The sequence below is a fragment of the Meriones unguiculatus genome, chromosome 8 (genome assembly GCF_030254825.1).
Source record: "Meriones unguiculatus strain TT.TT164.6M chromosome 8, Bangor_MerUng_6.1, whole genome shotgun sequence".
NCBI lineage: Eukaryota > Metazoa > Chordata > Mammalia > Rodentia > Muridae > Meriones > Meriones unguiculatus.
In genome coordinates, this window is record NC_083356.1 from 75,607,027 (window position 1) to 75,628,964 (window position 21,938).

Below are 21,938 nucleotides of genomic sequence, written 5' to 3' on the forward strand. Positions count from 1 at the left end.
CCTGAGTGTTGCCACACCTAGCTCTCCTGCTGTTGTTTGTATCTTACACATACATTATAAATAAGCTTAAACAGATTCAGTGTCAGAAAAACAATTTTAGGATGTGCAAATAGAAACAGTCTTCATCACAGATTGCATGTGGAGGGCCACACCTCTGCAATACCCTTTTCTGTGCCCTCCCTGAGCTGTCTCTGAGGTGCACAGTGACTAAGTTAAGCCTCTACCACTGAGTATTGAGGCTGCCCCCATGTTTTACACGTCACAGAGTGTGACTAGTTAGTGAAAAGCAAATTACAAATAAAAAGGAAACAAGCTATAAAAAGAAAAGCCTCCTTTTCCGGGGTCTAAAAACTGGAGACAACCACACGGCAGAGCTTTGCTATGATGCCTCATATTTGCTAGTGCATGAAATCCTACCTATGGCAGCATGCTGGTCTGCCACGTGTTTGCCGAACCTTCCTGCTGCCATCACGCCCGAGTGTGTCCTCACTCAGGCCTCCCTGTGATGGTCCTGGCTGAGGTTGTCTTTCCTCAAGACTGTTGGGTGGACCTGGGACCACATGGCCTCTTGCACACAGGTCCTGGGGTCGCCTGTGTGTGGCTGGGGAGCTTCAGTGTGCTGTGCTAGCTCAGGGAAAATAAGGGATCCCAGGGTTGACAAGACTGGAGGAAGATCCTGGTTTTCCTCTTAATGAATCTTGCTGCAGCAGCAACCAGTGTCAGGCTCTTGTTCGCCGGGGCTGCCCTAAGATGGGCCCAAATCCCAGGTATTCCCATCACAGAGATGGGCAGTGACACTGATGCAAAGCGGAGAATATAAGTAAGCGAGGCTGGGAGTGTAGCTCAGTGGCAGAGCAATTACCTAGCCAGCTTGAGGCCCTGTGTTCAACCTCCAGCACCACTGAAAAAGACTGTCCATTCATCTGTCTCACAGGGAAGTGTATGCCTGTAAGCACTCTAAAAGTACAGAATTAGTTTCTTGTATATAACTGTAAAAACTTTACACGACTATGCTCATAGAGTAAATATTCACATATATTTAAAAAACAGATGAGATCACCCTTGCCCACGCCTTCTGGACCTCCTTAGACCTGCCACTATCTCGCTAACAGGTGTCTGGCTTTGCTCAGGGATCTCAGGCAGGCTGGAGGTTTCTGGTGTTTTTCTACTGTGGACAGTGTCGCAATGAGCACGCTTTAATGTTTGCTCTTGAGAACAGGAGTGAGCACAACCCACAGTCCCACAGGACAAACTGCTCCAGCGTAGTTAACTTTGGGCTTCCCTGTACAATCAGTGCTACCCACACGGCATGGAGGGAGCAGCAAGCTTCAATTCATCCCTACCTTGAGCTAAGGATGGAGGCTGCCAATTGTGTCCCAGGTTTGGCCAGTGGGGGCTGGACTCCTGGCTTTCTTATGCAGTGACAGCCAAGAGTTACAGGGTCCCAGCTCCACCACTCACTAACTATGGGACCCTGCACACAGTCCTTCACTTCTGAGCCTCCTCTGTACAATGGAGACAGTAAGAGAACCTACATTATGGGGACATGCAAAGACTCTGCCAATGGCTGCATGTGAAGCCTTCTGAGTAATGGCTGACAAAAAGAGGGTGGGAGCAGCAGAGGAAAAAGGCCAGACCTGGACCTGGGTCCAGCAGCCTTGCCTAGCACACAGTTGTCCCTTGGTACCTTAGCTGTTACCAGTACACTCCCCAGACAGTGGGCAGAGCGACCTACTGGTCAGTTTGGAGTTCTCCAATGAAATCAGCTCTCACGGACAAACAAATAGATCCTAGAGCTGGATCATTGGACGGTATCACATTTGCCACTTCACTGTCCCCTACTGGGTATGTCTGTGGTATTTTCTTTAGTGGAAAAGAGTCAATGTTTTGGTCTAGGCCAGGCTTCATTCAAAGCTGTTCAGGGGTGCCTTGACCCATGGGAAAAAAAAATCTCACGGTGGTGCCTGGCAGCAGCTCTGGGCTCTGAGGGGAAAGAGAGAGCTGCTGTCTGAGGGCTTCAGGATCTGGGATGTTACCTGAGGCCTGTTGCTTTTACACGCATCGTCCAAGTGCTTGTGCCACAGTATTGCATGGAAACGGGAGCCCGTCTGGAACTTGTAAACATTGCCTGATGAGGAAAGGAACCCCTGGTAAGGAGGACTGGCCTGAGTGCTGTGAGTCTGCAAGAATAAGGAAAGCCACCCCAGCCCAGGCGGAGCCAGCACTGGCAGGGCTGGCTTTGGATCAAGACCCTTAGCAACCAGGTTTCCAGCACAGTGTGATGTGATGTGAGTCTGTGCGTGTCCCCGCCCCTGCATCCTAGTACCCAGAGCTGGAAGCAGGTCTAGCACCATGCTGGGATTTCAAGAGCAGCACCAATGAGGTTCCGAGATGCCTGCAACCATGCAGACTGTGAAAATGCCTATCTCTTGGGGACAAAACTCACAGTATTTCTAAAATTCCTAATACCTGATACTCATTGTCATGTAACAGCATTATTTGTCACTGAGAACCAAGATGCAATTGTGATCTTTAGTTTACAGGCCCCTTTAAATTCTATCGGTGACACTGCCCCTGACCTCTGTCACATTTCCCTCTGCCTGAGGGCTCTGCTTTCCTTGAGGCCAGTGGTTCTCAACCTGTGGGTTGTGAACCCTTTAGGGGTTGCATATCAGATACTTACACTATGATTCACAGCAGTAGCAAAATTACAGTTAGGAAGTACCAACAAAGTTTTATGGTTGGGGCCACCACAACATGAGGAACTGTATTAAAGGGCTGCAGCATTGGGAAGGTTGAAGGTTGAGAACCACTGCTCTAGGCTCAAGCAAGAGTGGCCTGTGGTTTCCATGGCCACAGGGGCTCACAGTGGAGCTCGCATGGGCATAGCTTTCTTAAAACATCACTGGTTCTAGCCACGGTCACTGGGGATGAGACTCCAGGGGCATCACAGTGAGGACACCCATGTGTGCAGGAGACACTCTCAGTCACCCCAACGTAGAACAGAGAACCAGGCAGTCTCCTGCCTCCCCACCTGCAGGGATCCTTGAGGTAGCTGGGTGCCCTATTTCAAGGCTGCAACCATGGGAACATGACATTTATAGGCCCCTGGACTGTTCCCCCTTCATGCTTCCCAGGAAACTTGCTGGAAATGCAGAGTCTTGGTCTCTAGCCAGATCTACAGACCCCAAATCTGAACTTGAGCAAGGTCACCAGATGACCTGTCTGCGCTTGAACTCTGTACTCAAACATCCCTATCACAGTGTGAATTTGTGTAGAGTTTGCTATTCCAGCAAGCAACTAAGCCATGTGCTGCTGCTGTTAGATTTTTGTTTGCTAACTTGGGATACCAAGGAAGCTGGATGTGGACCACTGGGCATGTCAGTGAAGACAAAAAGACAAGGTTCCTGGGCAGAAAGGTACCAAAGCCTTTCCGTCCTCTTCACTGGGACTGAGAGAGAAGTGGGAAAGGTCAAGTTGGAGCTTTTGGAAGTTACATGTGCTTTTCTGAGTTGCGCTTAGACCTGGACACTGTGCAGTCTTATAGTAAAGCTATGTCAGGAGTCCCAGAAAACCGGATCTCAGACCCTTCTGATCCCAAGGTTTTGCTTCATCTAACATTGGTTGCTATTCTTAGGCTAAGATTGAGGAAGGACAGGCCCATTAAGTCAAAGGCGAGGCCACTCTCACTGCTCAATGGAAATACCAGCCGCAATATAAGCGGCAAGAAGGATTAGACCAGGTGCCATGCAAACCTAGTGCAAAGGAAAAATGCTGGTTTCAAAGCTCCCACAGCTTTGGGCTGCACATCGGGTCAGAGGGAAGAGATGCCAGGCCAGTCTGCCGCCCACCTTTGTCAGGGTTATTCAGCTGGAAGATATCTGGGTGCTCGGGGTCATCAGGCAGCTGCACCATCCAGCCTACGATGGAGACCTTCTTGCCAGGTGTAGATTTATACTAGAAAAGAGCAACAGACAGCTGGGAGGCCTGGGTCCACACCTGCCCTCAGCAAGGGAGACCAACATGGGCCAGGCACGTTGGTCTTGCCCACCCTAGCCCTTGCAGCCGTAGGGGTCACTCCCACCCGAGGAAGGCCAGCATGGGAAGTCTTCTCAGGGACTTACATGTTTTCTGTCTGTGCCCCGCAAGGACTTGGCTCCGTAGTAAAGGAGGGTGGATCCTGAGAGTACAACCCAGTACCTAGTCCACGAGGACAGCTGTAGAGAAGGGGAGGCGAAGTAGTGATACTGGGGAGGGGAGTGGCCTCAGGCTGCCTGAGCACAGACATGGCCACCCCATCCACGGCAGCCCAGGCCTCCTCGTCTGTGGCTCTCTACCACCCCTTGGCAGCACCATCTCTACCCAGCCCCTCTCTCACTCCTTCCTTTCTTCGTGGAAGGGGCCTCAGGGCATAAATCCCATGTGTTAGGGGACGTGGGCCCAATGGTCTACCAGGAAAAAGACATGTCCAGCTGCTGCCTGGAAACCGAATGGTGGCCACAGGCGGCTCTGGACAGACTGGAGCTCAGTTCTGAAGCCTTCCTGCTGGCTGGGCCAAGCTGGGCTCTTCAATGAAGCTTCCAGGCCTGCCATGACAGTGTAAACACCATCCTTGGGGGTGAGAGGCTCGTGCCTCCCAGGAGTGGGCCATCTGGCATCGTGGTATGCTGCTCTTCCTAGTGGGCACAGCTGTGTCACAACCAAGGAAAAGCTGTGTCTCAGCTCTTCACTGACACCACAGGATGCACAGCAGCACACACACCTGCTAAAGTGAAAAAGGCTCACAGAATGTTCATCTTTACTGTTTGTGAGGAATGCAGGCATTTTCCATTTTCTTCCATTTCATTTGAAAATGCCAGACCCTGGCTGTTGAGATGGCTTAAGTGGGCAAAGGTGCTTGCCCCATAACCCAACCTAAGTGTTATCTCTGGGACACAACTGTAAAACTGACTCTTGTGGTTTGTCCTGGGACCCACTGTGTACATGTGGGTGTGGTGTGGGGAGGGAGTAAGTCCATTCCGTGGGACTGACATGGGGCCCCAGGCTATAGGAGGCTTTTTGACACTGGCCTTATGAGACAGTGTCGCCAGAGCTGGGTGGAGGCTCTCCACCTTACCCATCATCCAACCATCCAACTGGCAACTAGAGACAGGGACTCTAAGAACTCTGTCACCCACAGAGGGCAGGTGACAGGGCCCTGGCATCTCCACAGCAGGTGGTGTCTCCAGACAACTCTGTGGACAGGAGAGGGGCCAGAGCAGTACAGGAGGGCAGAAGAGATGCAGCGAGGACAGGCAGCGTGAGAATGAGACTGCCACACAAGGGGCTGAGGCCATCAAGTGGGGACACGGCAGCTGTGACCCGAGGGCTGACATGAAGGCTCATGGCGGGCATGAAGGTCCCCCTGGTGCTTTGTCTCTGTGCTTTCCCCTTGCTGCTACGATGCTGCTAGGAGAGTCTACGCGGGAACGCCACACAGCAGCCAAGATCCCTTAAGCTATGCTGCCCTCTGGGGGCAGCTCCCCACCTGCCCTCTAGACCACGACCAGGGCTCCAGCCTGCCCATGCGACTATGGGCAGGCTCTCTGTCACAGAGGACTGCCAGGAGTAAACGTAGTTTCACCCTAAGTCACAGACAGAGAAACTGAGGCCTTTTCCCCCTCAGTGGTTCATCCAGGGCTAGGAGCCTGGTTGGCAGGTAAGGTGGTTTGAAAAGGATTGGCCTCCAGAGACTTGTGTGTTTGAAAGCTTGGCTCATGGGGAATGGTACTTATAGGAAGTGTGGTCTTGTTGAAGGAACTGTGGAGCTGGCTTTGAGGTCTCATATGCTCAAGCTAAGCCTAGGAGGGCAGTCTGCTGTTGCCTATGGATCAAGATGTAGAACTTTCAGCTCCTTTTCCAGCACCATGTCTGCCTGCATGCCACCATGCTTCCTGCCACGTCGACAATGAACTAGGCCTCTGAAACTGTAAGCCAGCCCCACTGAAGTGTTTTCCTTTATAAGAGTGGCCGTGGTCATGGTGTCTCTTCACAGCAACAGAAACCCAAACTAAGACAGCAGGTCTCTAGAGCAAGCAGGCTACTCCCTGAGCCCACACTGCCTCTGATAGATGTGTGACTTACTGCAGGCTTCCGGCCTTCCTTGAGCAGAGTTTTCCGTCTCAGAGGCCCCTCCATAGTGGGCACAGTGGCTGAGCTTCCCACAGTACAGGTGCAAGGGCTCGTGGGGCTGAAGGGAGACTGTCAGTTAGATATGGCCCCTGAGCAGCTAAAATCTGGTACCCTCCCACTCACTGTGACTCCCAGGAACCTCACTGTGAGTCTGAGACTCTCGGGGCTGGGCCAGAGCCACCGAGAGTAGGGTGAGTGTCCTTGGAGAATTTCGCCAAGCTTCTACACCTCACCCCACCTTCCACTTCCTTCTGGCTGCTCCATGCTCATGCCCTGGCTTATGCCTGAGGAACCTAGGCCCTTGCAGCCCAGCTCTGGCAGCCCTCCTCATGCTAGGAGAGTGCAAAAGTAGTAGGCTACAGAGGAAAGGGGACACAGACACCCCATCCGCCATTCTGTCTCCCTTTCCTCCTGTATTTTCTCTCAAGCCCTCTCCCTTGAGATCAGGCATGGTCATGGGTGACTATGTTCAAGTCCTGTCCACGCTTTGGAGTTCTGCGTTACTGCTTACTGGGTGTCCACAGGCACCTGGCTCAACCAAGCTGGCCACCAAGCCAGTAGCGACATCAGACCCTGGGGAAGTCTCTTCCCTTTCACATGTTCTGCAACTTAGTCCCAAGGATTTTCTGGTTCCAGGTCCTAACCGTGCCTGGTTGTCCATCCCCCGTCTCCATCAGAGCCACGGTATCTTCCTTTACATGACAGCCTAATGCAGTCTCTGTTCCTGCTTCCATACCTGCCTCCTCCCGTATCTTCTCCATTCACACAGTTCTCCTCTAAACCTCTCCCTGGGTCCTTGCTCCTGCTCTATGTGGCTCTGACCCCTCCCCAGCCTCCTCTGAATCCTTCTCTGGTTTCTTACAGCACAGCGGTTCTCATCATCACTGAGCCACCTAGGCCTCCTGCCTCAGAGCCCTACAATCCCTGTGGCTGGGAGCTTTGGCCCTGTGAATCCCCCTCCAGTCATCTGGCTAACTCCTCTCATTCTTCCAATATTGTTTCCTCTGATGCTCCCCTCCTCTTTCCAGAGCACCCCATACCTTGGAGCAATTGGAGCATCAGAGATAGTGTTATGATCCATCTGGAGAGAGCCTTTACCCCAGTAAGAGCCCAAATCTATTTGTCAAATGAGAAAATGAACAAATGTCTACCTGTAGACACAGCTCCGAGTTCTGGGAGAATTCCGAACTGGAACCCGCCAGTTGGGCCCCAGCGTGGCATAGAGACGTCCCCTGCTTCAGAGGAAAGGGGGTGGATTTTAGTCACAGTCTGGAAAGACCAGCTGACCCTTAAGGAGTCAACAGCATCCCAGACTGGTAGGTCAGCCCAGCCCTTCCCCTCCTCCTTGGGATCCTTGCCCCCACTACAAGCACATCTGGGACATATCTGGAACTACCTGGCCAGGGAAACCTTGTCCCACAGACTCCATTGGGAAAGGTCCTGGGGCTCATGGGACAATTTCCTGAACATTTTTACTGTTCATCCTTCTTTCAGGTTCTCCAATGTGGTCTGAGCTGTTTAGCAGAAATGCCATGTTGTCCACAGGTCCAGGTTAGAAGCAGGTGCAGCACAGAGTGGTGAGCAATCCTGCGCATCTGGCCAGGTTACACGCAGGGTTCCTGTTCACCAGGATGCTTCTGGATCCCGCTGCTATACCTCACCTCCGAGTTGGCTCTTTGCTGGCTCTAGTGTCCTTGAAATTGCCTCTGCAACTTGATGGTTCTGGCTCTAGGGTCTCCTGGCGGGCTTGGCCTGGCTTTTCTCTCACCTGTTTGCCGCTTCCAGCTCCACCCAAGCAGGCACTGCCTTGCTTTATCCTTTCCTGACTCTGAGGTACGCTCTATCTGCACCTACAGCTTCTCTGCCCGATGGCCAGCTGATGACATAACTTTCTGTACAAATTCAAAGTGGAGGCTTGTCCACAACTAGCCTAGGCTGCTGTTTGTTGCCAACGACACTAGTGTGTGTGCTGTGGGAATGGGCTCTCTCATTGCAGCCATGAATATCACACTGTGACTGGGGATCTGATTTCCAGTTATGAAGACATTTCTGATGGCCATCTTGGGTCTCCTTACGGGGGCCCAAGGTAAGGGCTGCTCATCTGTGTTGGTGGTTCCAGGATCTTCCTCTGTTGTCTATCAGTCCTTCCTCTTTAAGTGCCTGTTATCCCAAGTCCTCGAGATAGCTGGTCTCAGGACTGTCACAGGTTGACCTGGCCTGCTGTGAGCCTATGTAGCACTTACAAGAGGAACTGGTACATCCGAGTCCCTATCCCAGTGGCTGCACTGTCTCCTCTTCCATCCACAGTAGGCTGGGTCTGTGTCAATACTCCTCTTCCTTGGGACCCATGCATCTGCTGTAATTGCTCAGAGGTGGAACACGTAGATCTCCCCACTGCCTGTCCCTGACACATGTCCAGTCCCGAAACACAGCAGGTCTCGGGCCCCTGCTGACCAGCTGCTCTCCCAGGCAGCTGCCCTCCCCAGCCACTGGCAGGAAGAGGAGCCAGCTCTGACCGCGCTAGTTTCTCCAGTGCTGTCCCCTGGGGTTCTCTCTGATGCTTAGTACACGCCACGTCCTCTGCTGTTCAGGACTTCTCGGAGCAGCAGCCTTCCCTCCGCCATCCACCTGAAGGCCTCCTCCCTGCTGCTCTGGGGCGCTGGGAAGGAAAGACTGTCTGAAGTTGCCAGGGTGGGCAGCTTCCCCTTCTGTGAGACCAGCTGGGGTTGTGTCCTTGACAGAGGTTGCTAGAATGGACATTTGTCAGAGAGAGGTCTGAAATCCATTTCTTCCGAGTAGTCCGGGCTGGTTGGCAGGTGGCACTCAGGCCCTGTCCAAGGGGGTCCAGTGTGAGGGACTATGCGTGGACAGAGGCTCAGAGACGCCTCACCCACTGACATCACACAGGCAGACCAAAGGGGCTCAGGTGGTGGGTGCCGTGCACACGAGGCCACTGTGCTCACGCTCACGGTGCTTGTCTAAGCACCGTTCTATTACCCTTCCCAAAAGAAACTGAAGCTCAGCAATGACGATCTACTTGTCCAAGGTATAAACCTCATAAGCAAAGACTTGAATCCAGGTCTGCCTGACTCTACAGCCCAAGCCCTCACTGTGCCAGGGGACATGGCCTTTTACAGCTGACAGAGGCAGGAGCTGAAATGAAGGGACCTACTCTGGGCACTGGGACCACACCTAAATTCCGTGTGGGGCCTTGCAAGCATTCTGTTCTCATCAGGGTTGCTGCTTTGAGTGTCACAGCTCCCATGGCTGTGTCGGTGTCTGTCCATGAGGCTAAAGCTCCAGGAGGGTCTTATGTCTTCAATCAGGTGGAGCACTTCTGCGTCCCGTGCTCTGAGGGGCTACCCAGAACCTCAGAGTTGCTGTCTCCACAGCTGCGCACAGCTGCTTTCAAGACCACATCCACCCAACCCTGCAGAAGGGGCCCTGCTCTCACATCCACTTAAGATGGGGGCACTGAGGCCTGAGGAGATGCTTGGCCTGCTGTTGAGACGGAGACACAAGTGTTCATCGAGAAGGCCTGCTTCTGCCACAGGGCGAGGGGCTTCAATGTCCCACAGAGTGGACACCATCACCTGTCCCTGAACCATGAGGCAATCCCAGGTGCGAAAGGGCAGCACAGTGGTGGCCTTTTCCCACCCTTTAGGAGAAGGGCAGAAGGGCAGTATCTACCCTTTTCTCCCTGTGAGCTGGGGGAGGAGGCTTGTGCCAACTTAGAGCAGCCAGGATCATCCACCACAGGAACCAGACAGCCTGGCCCCTCCTCATTGCCCTAAATTGCCACAAATACAGAACAAATGGACAACCGTAGTTAATGAGCCCCAGAAATCATGAGCTCTCTTATAGGACCTCACGTCCAGAGCCATAGGAATCTTTCCTAGGATAATTCTGAGAACATGTAGCTGAACACACATTCTCAGAACTGCCCCACCTCTCCTTTCAGGATGGATTTGAGGTATACCAGACCAGAGGCTCGTGGGAAGTTTGCTCTTGGAAAGATGTAGGCAAACAACCAAATAGATTAGCTTATCCCACAGGGTTTATAAGACAATGACAATGACGACGGTGATTAGATGAGATGAGGGGCTGCTGCTGTGGCTGGTGAGGAGGTGGTGGAACGGATGGTGGGAGTGAAGATGAGATGGTGGGTGGCAGGCAATGTGCTCAGCAGTATTCACTCACTGTCTCATTTAACCACTGTTCCTAGTCCTGCCTCATTGATAAGAACTCTGAGGCTTGAAGATGGGGAGTCACTTGCCCAAGGCCACAACACTGGAAGAGGAAGCCCAGATGGCAGCAACCTGTACCACCAGCCTCATGAGCACTTGGGCTGAGCAAGGCCCTGGTTCCTAGGTTTGCATCAGGTTGTAGGTATCTCAAAGATGAAATTCATAAGTCCCACGTAGGAGGTGGAGGAACAAGAGACATTAAGTAAGATGACAACTATTATCTAGGTCCTAGGGATCTTGGTCCTAGCAAAAGTCATCCCCCCACACCATTCTCCTGTCTCAAAATTCACAAAACCCCACTAGGAGTGATCTGTGGAAAGACCCACATGGCACTACACACCAGAAGTGCTTACACCCCTGGCAGGCCCCAGAGGAACTGCTAGTCCCACTGGGTCACTTTCTGGTCACTCTCATCCGCAGGCAGGAGTGTCAGCCTGACTCCTGATGAGCCCTAGGACAGCCCTTCTTGCAGTCCCATTTGAAGAACTTCTGCTCTCCTGTGCATATGCCCTTCTTTGGGTAATGTCCTGGAGTGACTAAATGAGTTCCTAGGACCCATGCTGGCAAAACGCTGCATGTTTCACTGAGTGGCTGAGTGTAAATCAAAGCCAGACTTCTCTCCTGGCCATCAGGACTTAGGTCAGGCTGGAAATCTGGCTCAGTGGCTGTGCAAAGTCATCACATGAGCCTAGGCATTGTAGGGCATCCGATACCCTCTGTGTGCGGAGAGGTTCAATATCTGGTCTCCAGTGGCAACAGCAAGCACCACAGAGATGCAGCAGGAGGGACAGGCAGATGCAAGGATGAGAAGCTGTAGGCTCCTTATGAAGCAGCTGCTAACTGGCAGGACCCAGCCTTGATTGCCATGGCTGAGCACAGGGTCAGGCTCCAGGCCCAGACTCCCTTGACCATTCTCCAGAGGAGTCTGCCAGGAGCCTAACTTACCACTACGGGAGCAAAGCAAGTAAAGGTGTCTTCAGAGAACCATCTAACCAGCTTGGCAAATCAACCAAATAGGCTGCCGCCCTGTAAGCCTCAGCAGGGAAGCTCAGTCCACGCACCCAGAGAAGCCAGAATTCAGGGAGCCCTAGTGAGGGGTGAGAGCCTGGGATCCTGGGTCTCTATGTTCTGTCACTCAGATAGATGAGCTGTAGCTGAGGGTACTCCTTGCTGCAGAGCTGGGCCTAATTCTCTCCAAATACTGCAAAACTTGGGGTTCGGGAGACCCTGACAAATCTGGAGTCCTCTGACTTAAGGAAGGACATGTATGTCTATAAATATGAGAGGCAGACCTGGCACTCTGTTGCCACCATGACTCCAATTGTCACTTGTTCTTGACAGGACAGTGGGTGATCCCACTAGCCAAAGCCAACAGGAAACCTTACCCAGGGCAGAGACTGCATCGACCACCTCCATGGTACCTGCAATCAACCACAGGCCAACTACCTACAGAGGAGCTACGATAGACCAAGGCCACCGCAGAAGCCAGTAACAGTTGGTAGAAACCATCTTCATTCCAGTCCACACAGACGCCATGAATGGGCACATGATGTGTGTTCCCATTCTAGCCCTGGCCTCTGGCAGCTTTCTGGTCGGGCAGAAGCACCCAGGATGGCCCACAGCTAAGAGTCTACACCAGTCTCTCCTGCGGTGGCTCTACACAGGTGCTGTGTGTTGGCCACATGTGTTCCTGCTGCATAGCGGAGGAACCGAGACTCAGACAAACCAGGGGCCCTGGCATTACGCTTCCTGACAGCATCTCAAGACAGCAGGACAGATTACGGAGCCCCCTCTCCTGAACAAGGCTCCCAGAAACTCAAGCACTCATGGGCCATCTTTCCTGCCCTAGGTCATGACCTAGAACTTTACATCCTCGTATCCCAGGACCCTCACAAAGGCTCACCAGGGTCCTCTTCAGAAAACACCTTCAAGCACCTATTTCTCTAGAAGCTGCCTGAACCTGCAGTTGACACAGGTTACACCACTGGACAACCACTGTGCCAGGCTATGCCCGGGGTGATGAATACCCTGTGTCCCCACCCCCTGCAGGGAGGGAAGAAAGAGAGAGAGAGGAGGGGGGGAACTGTACCAGCCCCTCCTCTCTTCTACCCTTGTCCACTTAAGGAGCTCAATCCTTAAGGGCCCTTCTTCCCTCGTCTGATACCTCCCATCCCTGCCCGCCCAGTACGAGAGCCCACCTCCTCCCACCCAGCAACATCTGACAGGAAAGAAGGGTCGGAAGGATTGCTGGTGAACTCCGACACACTTGCACATTTCACTTCTTCAGAAACAAACAGCAATCATTTCTAATGACATCTAGGAATGCTAAAGGCTGATTCGTTTTCTGAGTAGAAAACACAGACTGTTTAAGTTTGGAGAATACAATGGCAATCCCTCAAAATCCTGCAAAGCAGAGAACACCAAGGTCAAGGATGCTGTGTATTTTCATATTTCTGTCTCTAGTCATCACTTTAACCCATTTCATTCCTTTTTAAGAAATTCTTTTTTAAAAAAAGACTGGCTCTTAGGTTGATGTTTCTGTTTTCGTTTTAGAGCCCAAACTTGCCTTTCAATCCAAGTATAAAAGTGGCCCTTGACACAGCCCTGAGGCTGCCTGCTCTCCAAAGCCTGAGGCTGGCAGGAACCCAGCCTGGTGCTAGCTTCCAACCCTACCCTCAAGCCCACTTAGCACTGCTGATGCAGGCTTACAGGGCCCTCTGCTCCTCAGGGAAGTGGCAGGAACGGTGAGGCTTTCCTTCTACCTTTCCCCCTGCAGGTCAGGGTTGTCTGATAGTCAAAGAAGGTGCACCCTCACTCCACTCCCCTGTGGTTGGTAAGACTGCTTCATTTTCACTCTGGGTCTCAAGGACAGGGATGAGGCCTTAGCCCGAGAGCTAAGAAGTGGTCAAAGAACACTTCCCTGATGTGGCTACCTGTCTCTAGCCATGGGGCCCCTGACCTCCAGGGCTGGCATGTATTCGGAGTGGAAAGGGGAACAACACAGTGAGCGCCCTTAGCTCCCTGCATTCTCAGGAAAAACAGAGGCTGGTGGCTGTGCAGCAGTCCACAGCTCTCTGGGTACTCTTGAAAACACCCATTTTAAGGACACACTGGGCACATGTGGCCTGGGCTCTGTCTCATTTCAAGAACCACCTTCGGATACTGTATGTATAAACTGAAAAGATGGGGCCAAAAGACCCAGTGTTGGCTGGGCAATGAAAACTCTACTGCCCCACTGCTCAATGGGTGACTGAGCTGCGCCCTCAGGCCACTAGAGCCATGTACATACATGTACGTACATATGTGTATGTGAGAGCACACTGCTCTGGGGTCTCTCTGTCCTTTACATTGGAGCCTGGCTCAAGTTTCTATCCCGGCCTTTGCAGGCCTCAAAACCAGGGCTTGTGGGGCGATATATATAGGTCAGGGGCCAGCCAGCTGAAAACTACAGTTCCTGAACTCAAGTGCTATGGACAGGGTGCTGCTGCCCTACACTAGCCATGCCCCGCCCCTTTTCATACCTTCCTTCCAGGGCCCAGGTCCCCTTCTGCACATCCGTCCCCCACGCCTTCTGCCTTTGCTCTAGTAGATGGTGCACCTTACAGTATCTGTGAGGGTCTGGCAGAGTGGGTCTTTCTGGCAGATGCTGGTCTCTGGGACCAGCCAGGGGCATGCAGTCTGAAGGAGACCTGAGAGTGCACAGAGGACCCAGTGGGGCGGAGCATTTGGCTGCCTGAAGGTTAGGATGAAGGAGGTTCAGGAAGTGACAAGATGGTGACTGAACTGTGAAGTGACAGGACGGTGCTCTTCTGCTGTGGCCAGTCTACAGAAAAGCCCAGACTGCTCTCACGCCTCTTGGAAATAGGCACAAAGGCTGATACAAGGTAGAAGTAGATTTACAGCTGGGCTGCTGGGGGAGGTTCTGCTAGCTTCTTGTTCCTCTGCCCTGCCTGGGATTGGATCCTGACCAGCGCCCATCATAGCCCCACTGACTTCTACAGCAAGTGGCCTCCTGCTCTCCTCAACCAAGAAGCAGTAGGCCAGGATGGCCTCTGTGCAGAGCTGCTCAAAGCTCCCGTAGGCACAGCTGATCAAAGGCTATTGGAAGCAGGGCTGGGCACGTGCATAAAGAGCCAGGAGGAGGCTGGTGCTCAGAACAGTCCACGCAAAAGCATCTGCTGTAGACATTCAGTGACCCAGATCACACAAATACGGCTGCCTGCAGTGGTCCCAACTGCTACAACATCCTTTCCACTGGGCAAAGTGTGCCCCCGTGCCACCCTCTCTCCTGCTGGCACCACTTGCGGTCACTGCACTAACAGGGCCCACAGCCTCTACCTCTGTGGTTGTCCTGCAGGCAGTGCTAACTAGGCAGCTACTGAGTGACTGATGAGTGAAAGAAGGAATGAATGAGTGAAAGGACAAACAGAGGAGGAACACACAGGGCTGGGTGTGCTGCTACGGACGTTAACACCATGCCTAATGCCTGAGTGTGAGCAGGGGAGGTGCTGGGAAGCCTTCGGCCTTCTCTTATAGGATGCCCCCAGGAATCCCCACCAGGACCACAGGTTTTGGAGTCTGTCTCTTGGGGGCCTGTGGGGTTCTCCTTTCACTGCTAGGGAGGAGCAACAAGGCTGCGGAGAATCTACACATGGCAGTGTCCACCAATGAGCCTTTCTGCCCCGTGGGAAGTATGCACAGGTGCGTGTGTGTGTACTTTGTGTGGTACAATGCATACCGCACACACATGTGAATGCAGACACCCACAGCGTGAATTAAGAATGTGTCCACCTGTGTGCATGTGTAAGTGGAATTTGGGTTCGATGTGTGCACACACAGGTGTGTGCATATGTAACTGAGTATGAGCATTAAGCGTAACTGGGTGTGTATACATGTGTGAGTATATGTGCGTATACATGTAAACACGTGAGTATGTACGTGAGAGCCTGTAACTGCATGTGTACATGTGAGGATGTGTAACCATGGCTACGTCTATACATAGATTGTATAACTCTGTGCACATGTACACACAGGGCTATGTACCTGTATCTATATGTACTTGTGAGAGTACACAGATAAACACCGTCCTCTAGGAACTGGTGGAGGAGCAGCTTTCCATGGAAGGACAGTGGGAACCTGCATCTTGGGCACATTTTTCATCCCTGGGTTTCCCTGTGTGTCGTCAGACCTCTAGCCACCAGGGTGCCTTTCAGCACCTGCAGTGCCATGTCTTCTTGGATTCCTGATGGTGGCTCAAGAAGTACCGGGGCCTGGAGTACATGCTGTGGGTGAATTCCTGATGGGAGCCTGATGGGAGCATGGATACTTGGGGCAGATGGGCTGATGGGAACCACAATGACACCTGGTTCAAAAATGTCCAAGGCCTGAGGCTGCACTGATGCAATACTCTCAGATACCACCAGAGGGAGCCCTGTGTCCACCTCAAGACTTCAGGCGAGTCGCAGGCTTCCATGTCCAGAACTCACTGCAGGCCTAGCACACTCCCAGGTTTCCTGGAGCTGACTTAGACCAAGTGCTCTGGGTGCCAGCTGACAAAAAGATGAAAGGAGGAGGGAGGCACCTTCTGAGTCTGTATATACACCTGCATACGCATGGGTGTATAAGTGAGTTAACATGTCTACCTATGTGCATGTGTAAGAGTGGGATTTGTGCTTAGTGTGTGCACACAGAGGTGTGACAGTGTAATTGTGCATATGTAAGGTGTGGGAGGGGTAGTGGCCCCTGACTCTAGCTCCCTGGGCCCTGAGATTTCCCCAGGGAGGGAGGGAGGCCTTGCTGAGGCCACACTCACCTTTCCAGCCCTGCAGACATTTCTTCACTAAACTCTGAGCTCTCACTACTGCCTGGAAAAGGAACACAGATCAGTGAGCGTGGCAGCCTCCGAGAGAGGGGCCTGTTTTCCTGGGCTCCTGGTCACTGGGCCCCAGTCCCCAAGCTCACAGCATCCTGACCCTGTGGGTCACAAAAAGACTTGAGTTTCTGTTGCTATGCCTGTCTCTTCTCTGGGGGGATTCAAAGAACATCCAGTCCCACCATTCGCCCTCCACTCTCTTCCCACTGCGTAAGGCCAGAGTCCTCAGGTCTGTCTGCACCACTGCCTGCTTGCTGCCCCATGGTCATGGCTGGTCAGGGTGCATCTGCTGACACAGGAGAGACCTCAAGGGATGGTCACTGCAGTCTTCTGCCTGTGGAGACACTGCCAAGGCCCGAGTTGGTATCCTATGTCTTCCTATCCTCCTCCAGGCCCACACTCTGGAGATGACCATGGTCTGCTGGGCCTGAGCGGGGCACCCTGGTTGGCTAGGCCTGTGCCCTGGGTTTACGTGAACAACCCTGCTTCCCTCTGGCATGTGCATCTGTGGACCTGGCCTCTGTATTGTCTTGGACTTTGCAGGTTCTAAAGTTCAGGGCTCTGCCAGAAAGACCTCTAAGACTGAGCAGTGGGAAAGTGTAAGGGAGGAGCCCTGGCCTGAGCAGAACTCCCATTCCCTGTGGTACGGTACGGAGGAGCCCAGCACTGCCTCCATCTGGGCATACGCACACACTGCCACTTTCTCAGAGCTTTCAACTCAAGCAGGAAAATGTCTTGAGTTCCCTGACTTGATGAGCAACAGCCAAACAACCTTGTGATCTCCCCTGGATGCCGGACAGCACAGCACCTGACTAGCTCTCAGGAACAGCAGCCCAGACACAGGCACAGCTCAGAGTTTCCTGGATGTCAAACAGCTGCACCGGCTCAGTTAGGCTCTCATGGGCCTTCATAAGAACCCAGGTCTCATCATACAGTCTAAGCTGAAGTCTGTGTATAGAACCCGGCAGGCTGGAGGGACCAGTGCCCAAGAGCACAGTGCAGGCTGGGGGAAGAAGCTTGCTTACCTTTCCCCAGCCCAGAAGCCTGGACCGCTTCAAGCCACACCTATGAGCCTAAGAAGCACTGTCCACAGTTCCTACACTTCTGCCTGTGTCCAAACAGGGTGACCCCCTCTGAAGGTGAGGACAGATATGGGACTTGTCACAGATTTCTAGGAGGCAGCTGCCTTGAACTGGAGCTGTTTGTGACTCCCTCCCAACACCGGCCTAACTTCACAGGGACATGAGGTGTGAGATGCCCGCCCGTGTCTACGGCCTGTTTCTCCAAGCTCCGGGACCTGTGCCCCACTGTCTCCACCAGCTCAAATGCAGCAGGACAGGTACCAACCCAACACCAGCCCAGGGAGAACTCTCTGCTGTTTAAAGCGAACAAATCCACAGGTACACTGGAAGGCAAAGGCCATCAACAGAGCACTGGGGTGCTGACGGAAATCATAGGAGAGAGTCACCTGTCCTAGATGATCTGCTATCTCCATGCTAGCTCAGTCCTAATGGTGACATCTCTGTGAATGGCATCAACAGCCCTGTCCCTGAAACTCCATGGACACAAGCTCCTTTTCTGCCACAGTCTAGTGGTACAATGCCATCCCTGAAGCTTCATCTTCATCCTCCTTTCCGGTTCCTCTGGGTAAAGATAAGCAGAAGCAATGGCCCAAACACCTACTGCTCCAAGCAGGGCTTTGGACTCCCCTGGGACATAAATGTCACCAAGGTAGTAGCTGGCCTCAGGGGACAGAACTGGACTCATGTCCAGATTCCCTCTCAACTGACTGTCCATTTAGAGACCACCAGAAGGAGAAGGCCAACCCAGGGCTCTTTCCTGAAGCAAAACTCCTGGAGGAAGCCATTCTTTAAGGGTGAGGGGCCACTGGGCACAGTACGGTGACACAGAGACAGACACGGAGCACACACTGGGCCTGCTGCCCCTGCCTGCGTGGACAGGCCAGAGACGCTTACCTAGGGAGAGTCCGTTGGTGATGGCGGTGGAGGAGGCGAGGGCGAGGCCCCTGCGGGGGCTGCGGGACTCTAGGACGCTGTCGTCCAGCAGGTGCCTGGCCTTCTCCGATGGGAATGTTGCACTCTTACTTTCAACTACACTCAACTGACACATCATACTGGAAAACGGAGAGGAAGAGAGAAGGCAGAGCTCCTTATCCTGGGAGCACAGTGGCGCGCTGGCCCTGGGGCCAGAGCCAGGGACTAGCGGCTGGAAACGCCTCTGCCCAGAGCCCACTGGTGGCCCAGGCTCTGCCCCTTCTCATGGTGTGACCTTGGGCAAGTCACATCCTTTTCCTGAGCCTTAACTTCTCCATCTGTCAATGGAGACTAACGTTGCTTTTGCCCTGCCTGTCTCCCAGGATGATGATGAGGCTTGTGAAATGAGGCCAAGGTGAAGGGCAGGCGGGCCATCCTGAGGAGTGTCAGAGCTTTGTGACCCTCACTGGACCCACAGTGAGCAAGGCAGCAGCTGCTCAGAGGTATGCATGGTTTGGTGAGATGGTGTCCACAGGTGTGTGGCAATATCTAGAGAAGAGGAGGCACCTGGAATCCAAAGCAACTTTGTCCTCCTGCTCTTGCCTCTGAGCTCCACTAGGGCCAGCAGAGGCATGACATTTGTTCCTTAGTGCTGGGATGCAGGTGGAAGGAAGGCTCAAAGCAAAGGAAGGAGGAAGGGAGGGAAGGAAGATGAGAGGAAGGAAGAGGGGGAGGAAGGGAGGGAGGAAGGAAGGGAAGAGGATGGGAGAAAGAGTGCCCCCTGTTTAGGAACCTGTGACCAATGCCCAGGGGATACAGGCATGGCTATCCCCAGTGATGCCGAGGACCTACATGTCCCCCAGCTGTGGGCCCCAGAGGGCCAGTGAGCCAGCAGTGAGCCACTGGCCCTACAGGGCCAGTGAGATATCTACTGCTGCCCTGAGGATAGGCACTGGTCTCTGCTGGCCTCAGCTCTCCTTAAATGAACTGTCAACCAAGTTTGGATCCATGTCTTCACTAGCTCCTGAGCCTAGGTCCCTGCTGCTGGCACACAGACTGCGCTGCCAGTCACCCTCTGCATTCCCAAGCTCACACAAGCCTTAGGAGAGTGTGTCTGCTAGGAACATCAAGAGCTCCCAAATGAGGATGGGGAAGGACCCAGGACTCCTTCAGCCCAGAAGAGGGTTGCTCAGTCACCCACTTGTTGCCCAGGCTGTGGCTCTTCCTGTGTCTGGGGACTGGCGGTGTGGGGAGGCTGCCGGCCATAGACGCATCAGGACAGGTGGGCCTCCGGCGAAACCTGGTGGAGCTGGAGCCGGCAGAAGGGCCTATGAAAACAGCAGAGAGAGGGAGTGATTACAGAAGTCATGGGGGCAAGAGTAGGGTAGAGGCTTAGGGGAACTGGGCTCTAGGTTTGGGGTATGGCCCTTTCCTGAACTGTCATGGGTAAGACAAGGCTGACATGAAGCCTACAGCAGCTTCCCACCCATTAGATGCTGATCCTTCCCTCCCAAAATCACCAATTCCGAGAGCTAAGGCTTGAGGTACGCAGGTCCAGTAGCTGGGCAGCTCTGCCAGGCAGCTGGGTGATGACTCATCCATAAGAGCAGGAACCAGAGGCATGACCTTAAAGCAAAGGTTCTTCCTGGACTTCACAAGGCCAGAGGTGTACACAGAAGGCCTTGAGTTGGGCCGGCTAAAACTGCACCTATGCCTCTGGCGACACCTGTGTCCCTGGCTTTGCACGCAGGCACTGGCTACTCTGAGGTTCTGCCTCTCCACAAGATACAACAGCTCTACCTTGAAGAATGGGCTGTGCTTATAGGCTGCGCCTGTGTGGTCACATCAATGCCCAGGCTCTCAGGTGACCCTGCAGTGGCCCCAGGAGGACCCTTTGGCCTATATTCTGGGACTCAAGATGCCTCTGCCCCTGAGGAAACAGCTCTCACAGATGCTCCAGAGAGGAATGAGCGGCATGCTGCTTTGTTTTGCTTTTGTCCTAAGGGAAGACTCCAGAGGGTGGAGCTCCTTGTTTATCAGCAACCATAGAAAGACGACAGCCCCACTGCTTGAGTCACTGGGCTTCCACCCTGCCTGTGCTCGCTAAAGGTCAAATGGCAAGGATCCTCTGCAGGAGGCCTCAAGTGGAAGCCCAGAGGGCCTGGTGGTGAGGCAGGAATGACCATGACGGCAATCAGGGCAGGCCGCTGTGCTTTGGGGCTGCACTGTGAGCCTTGAGCACTCTTAGTTGCTCCATTAGACAGAGGAGATGGCAGGCTTATAGGTCCGCTACATACTGAAGGCAGGATCCAAACTCAAGTGTGCAGCAGGCTTGTGGGGTTGGGGAGGAATGTCAGGAGTTCAGAGTTCTGGTGCTGGGCACACATCCTTGAGAAAGGGAAGGGCGGCAGACCCAGCATCCACTGTGTACCAGTTGTGAGCAGCACAGCACAAACATGTAGGCCCCAGCTCACCGGCTCCAGTGTACTTTATGGGGGTGGGGGGGCCCCTAGAGATGTAACACAGCCACATGGCTAAAGTAGGCTGTGGCCTCCCTTGGCCCCTCTGAGGACACTCACTCTCACTTGGCCCATGTAGCTCTTGTCTTCTAGCTCTGACCATGCTTTGAGTTCTCACAAGCCTTTCAGAGTTGCCTTGGCTGCTTCCACTCAACTCTAGATTCTCTCTCCAAGGCTAGGCCTGGATGCGCCCTTTTCCTTTCTGCTTTGGAGCATTGGGAGGCATGCCTGGCCTCAGATGCCCCTGGACCGGCTGGGGAGGGTGGGCGGGGGGGCCCCCCTGGTGGAAGAGCATTGGCCTCTTGGGCCTGTGTCAGGGTTGCTGCTGCTCTCTGGACTCTAGGTCCCGGCTCCCTCCTCCCCAACATTCTCCCAACATTGTTGACCAACAGCCTAGGTCTGACGCGGAAACAGAAGAATTTCCACTCGGCTGGGACCCAGATGAGGGGCCTCTCTGCCAGTAAGTGACACCCTCTGCTACCAAAAAGGCCTCATGTTCCTGCCCCTCTAAGCCTGGGGTGGCCCCCATGTGACAGTGCCAGGACACGTGCCTTCTGGCAGGCTTGTTGGTCATGTCCCTAGGCAGGGTAGGGTGGTGAGCTGGGGCTCTGGTCTGCACAGCAGAGCACAGGCCCCACTGCCTAGCCTGATATGGCATGGACAGCTGGAAAAACTGACCATGCAGCTTGACTATCTCAAAGGATTGCTCTATTTTTCCTCAGCATAAATTTTCCATGAATAATCTTTAAAGCTCTTTAAGCGGCTGTTTCTTCAGCACTTTTATTAGACCATATGAGAATTGACAGTTTCTGTAGGCAACCAGATATGTTGAAAGGAAAAATCTGGTTTTCATTACAAGAAACCAACATACTGCCCAACAGACTCCTCGCTGATTGGAATAGGAAAACAAAACAGTTAACAACAACAAAACAAAAATGATCTTCTACTAACAGCCTTGGTGTGGCCAGGATCCCAGATGATGTATGGTAACAGAGAGCGACTCTGGTCCTGGAGGAAGGGGGGCCTGGGCTCTCATCTGTCTCTGTGCTTACAGGTTGAGTGGCCTTGGGAGGCTACCTCTGAGCCCTGGGTCTATCTGTGAATGAGGGATAGGAATCCTGTCCTTGTTGCTTCC

General features: G+C 53.3%; 1 protein-coding gene across 7 annotated transcripts in view; it reads right to left on the reverse strand.

Annotated features, from left to right (window-relative positions):
• Ralgps1 (Ral GEF with PH domain and SH3 binding motif 1) overlaps positions 1–21,938 on the reverse strand; it is a 234,753-nt gene that overhangs the window by 5,560 nt on the left and 207,255 nt on the right. For 2 of the 7 annotated variants that reach the window (XM_060389968.1, XM_060389967.1), the window contains exons 12-19: positions 19,486–19,612; positions 18,267–18,424; positions 16,231–16,282; positions 7,323–7,406; positions 6,124–6,229; positions 4,125–4,217; positions 3,852–3,957; positions 2,037–2,128 (exon numbers count right to left, since the gene is read on the reverse strand). In XM_060389968.1, coding sequence (XP_060245951.1) covers positions 2,037–2,128; positions 3,852–3,957; positions 4,125–4,217; positions 6,124–6,229; positions 7,323–7,406; positions 16,231–16,282; positions 18,267–18,424; positions 19,486–19,612 — 818 coding nt within the window. Of the gene's footprint in view, positions 1–2,036; positions 2,129–3,851; positions 3,958–4,124; positions 4,218–6,123; positions 6,230–7,322; positions 7,407–16,230; positions 16,283–18,266; positions 18,425–19,485; positions 19,613–21,938 lie in introns of those variants that run through there. The other 5 variants (XM_060389972.1, XM_060389970.1, XM_060389971.1 and 2 more) reach the window with 3 other exon arrangements.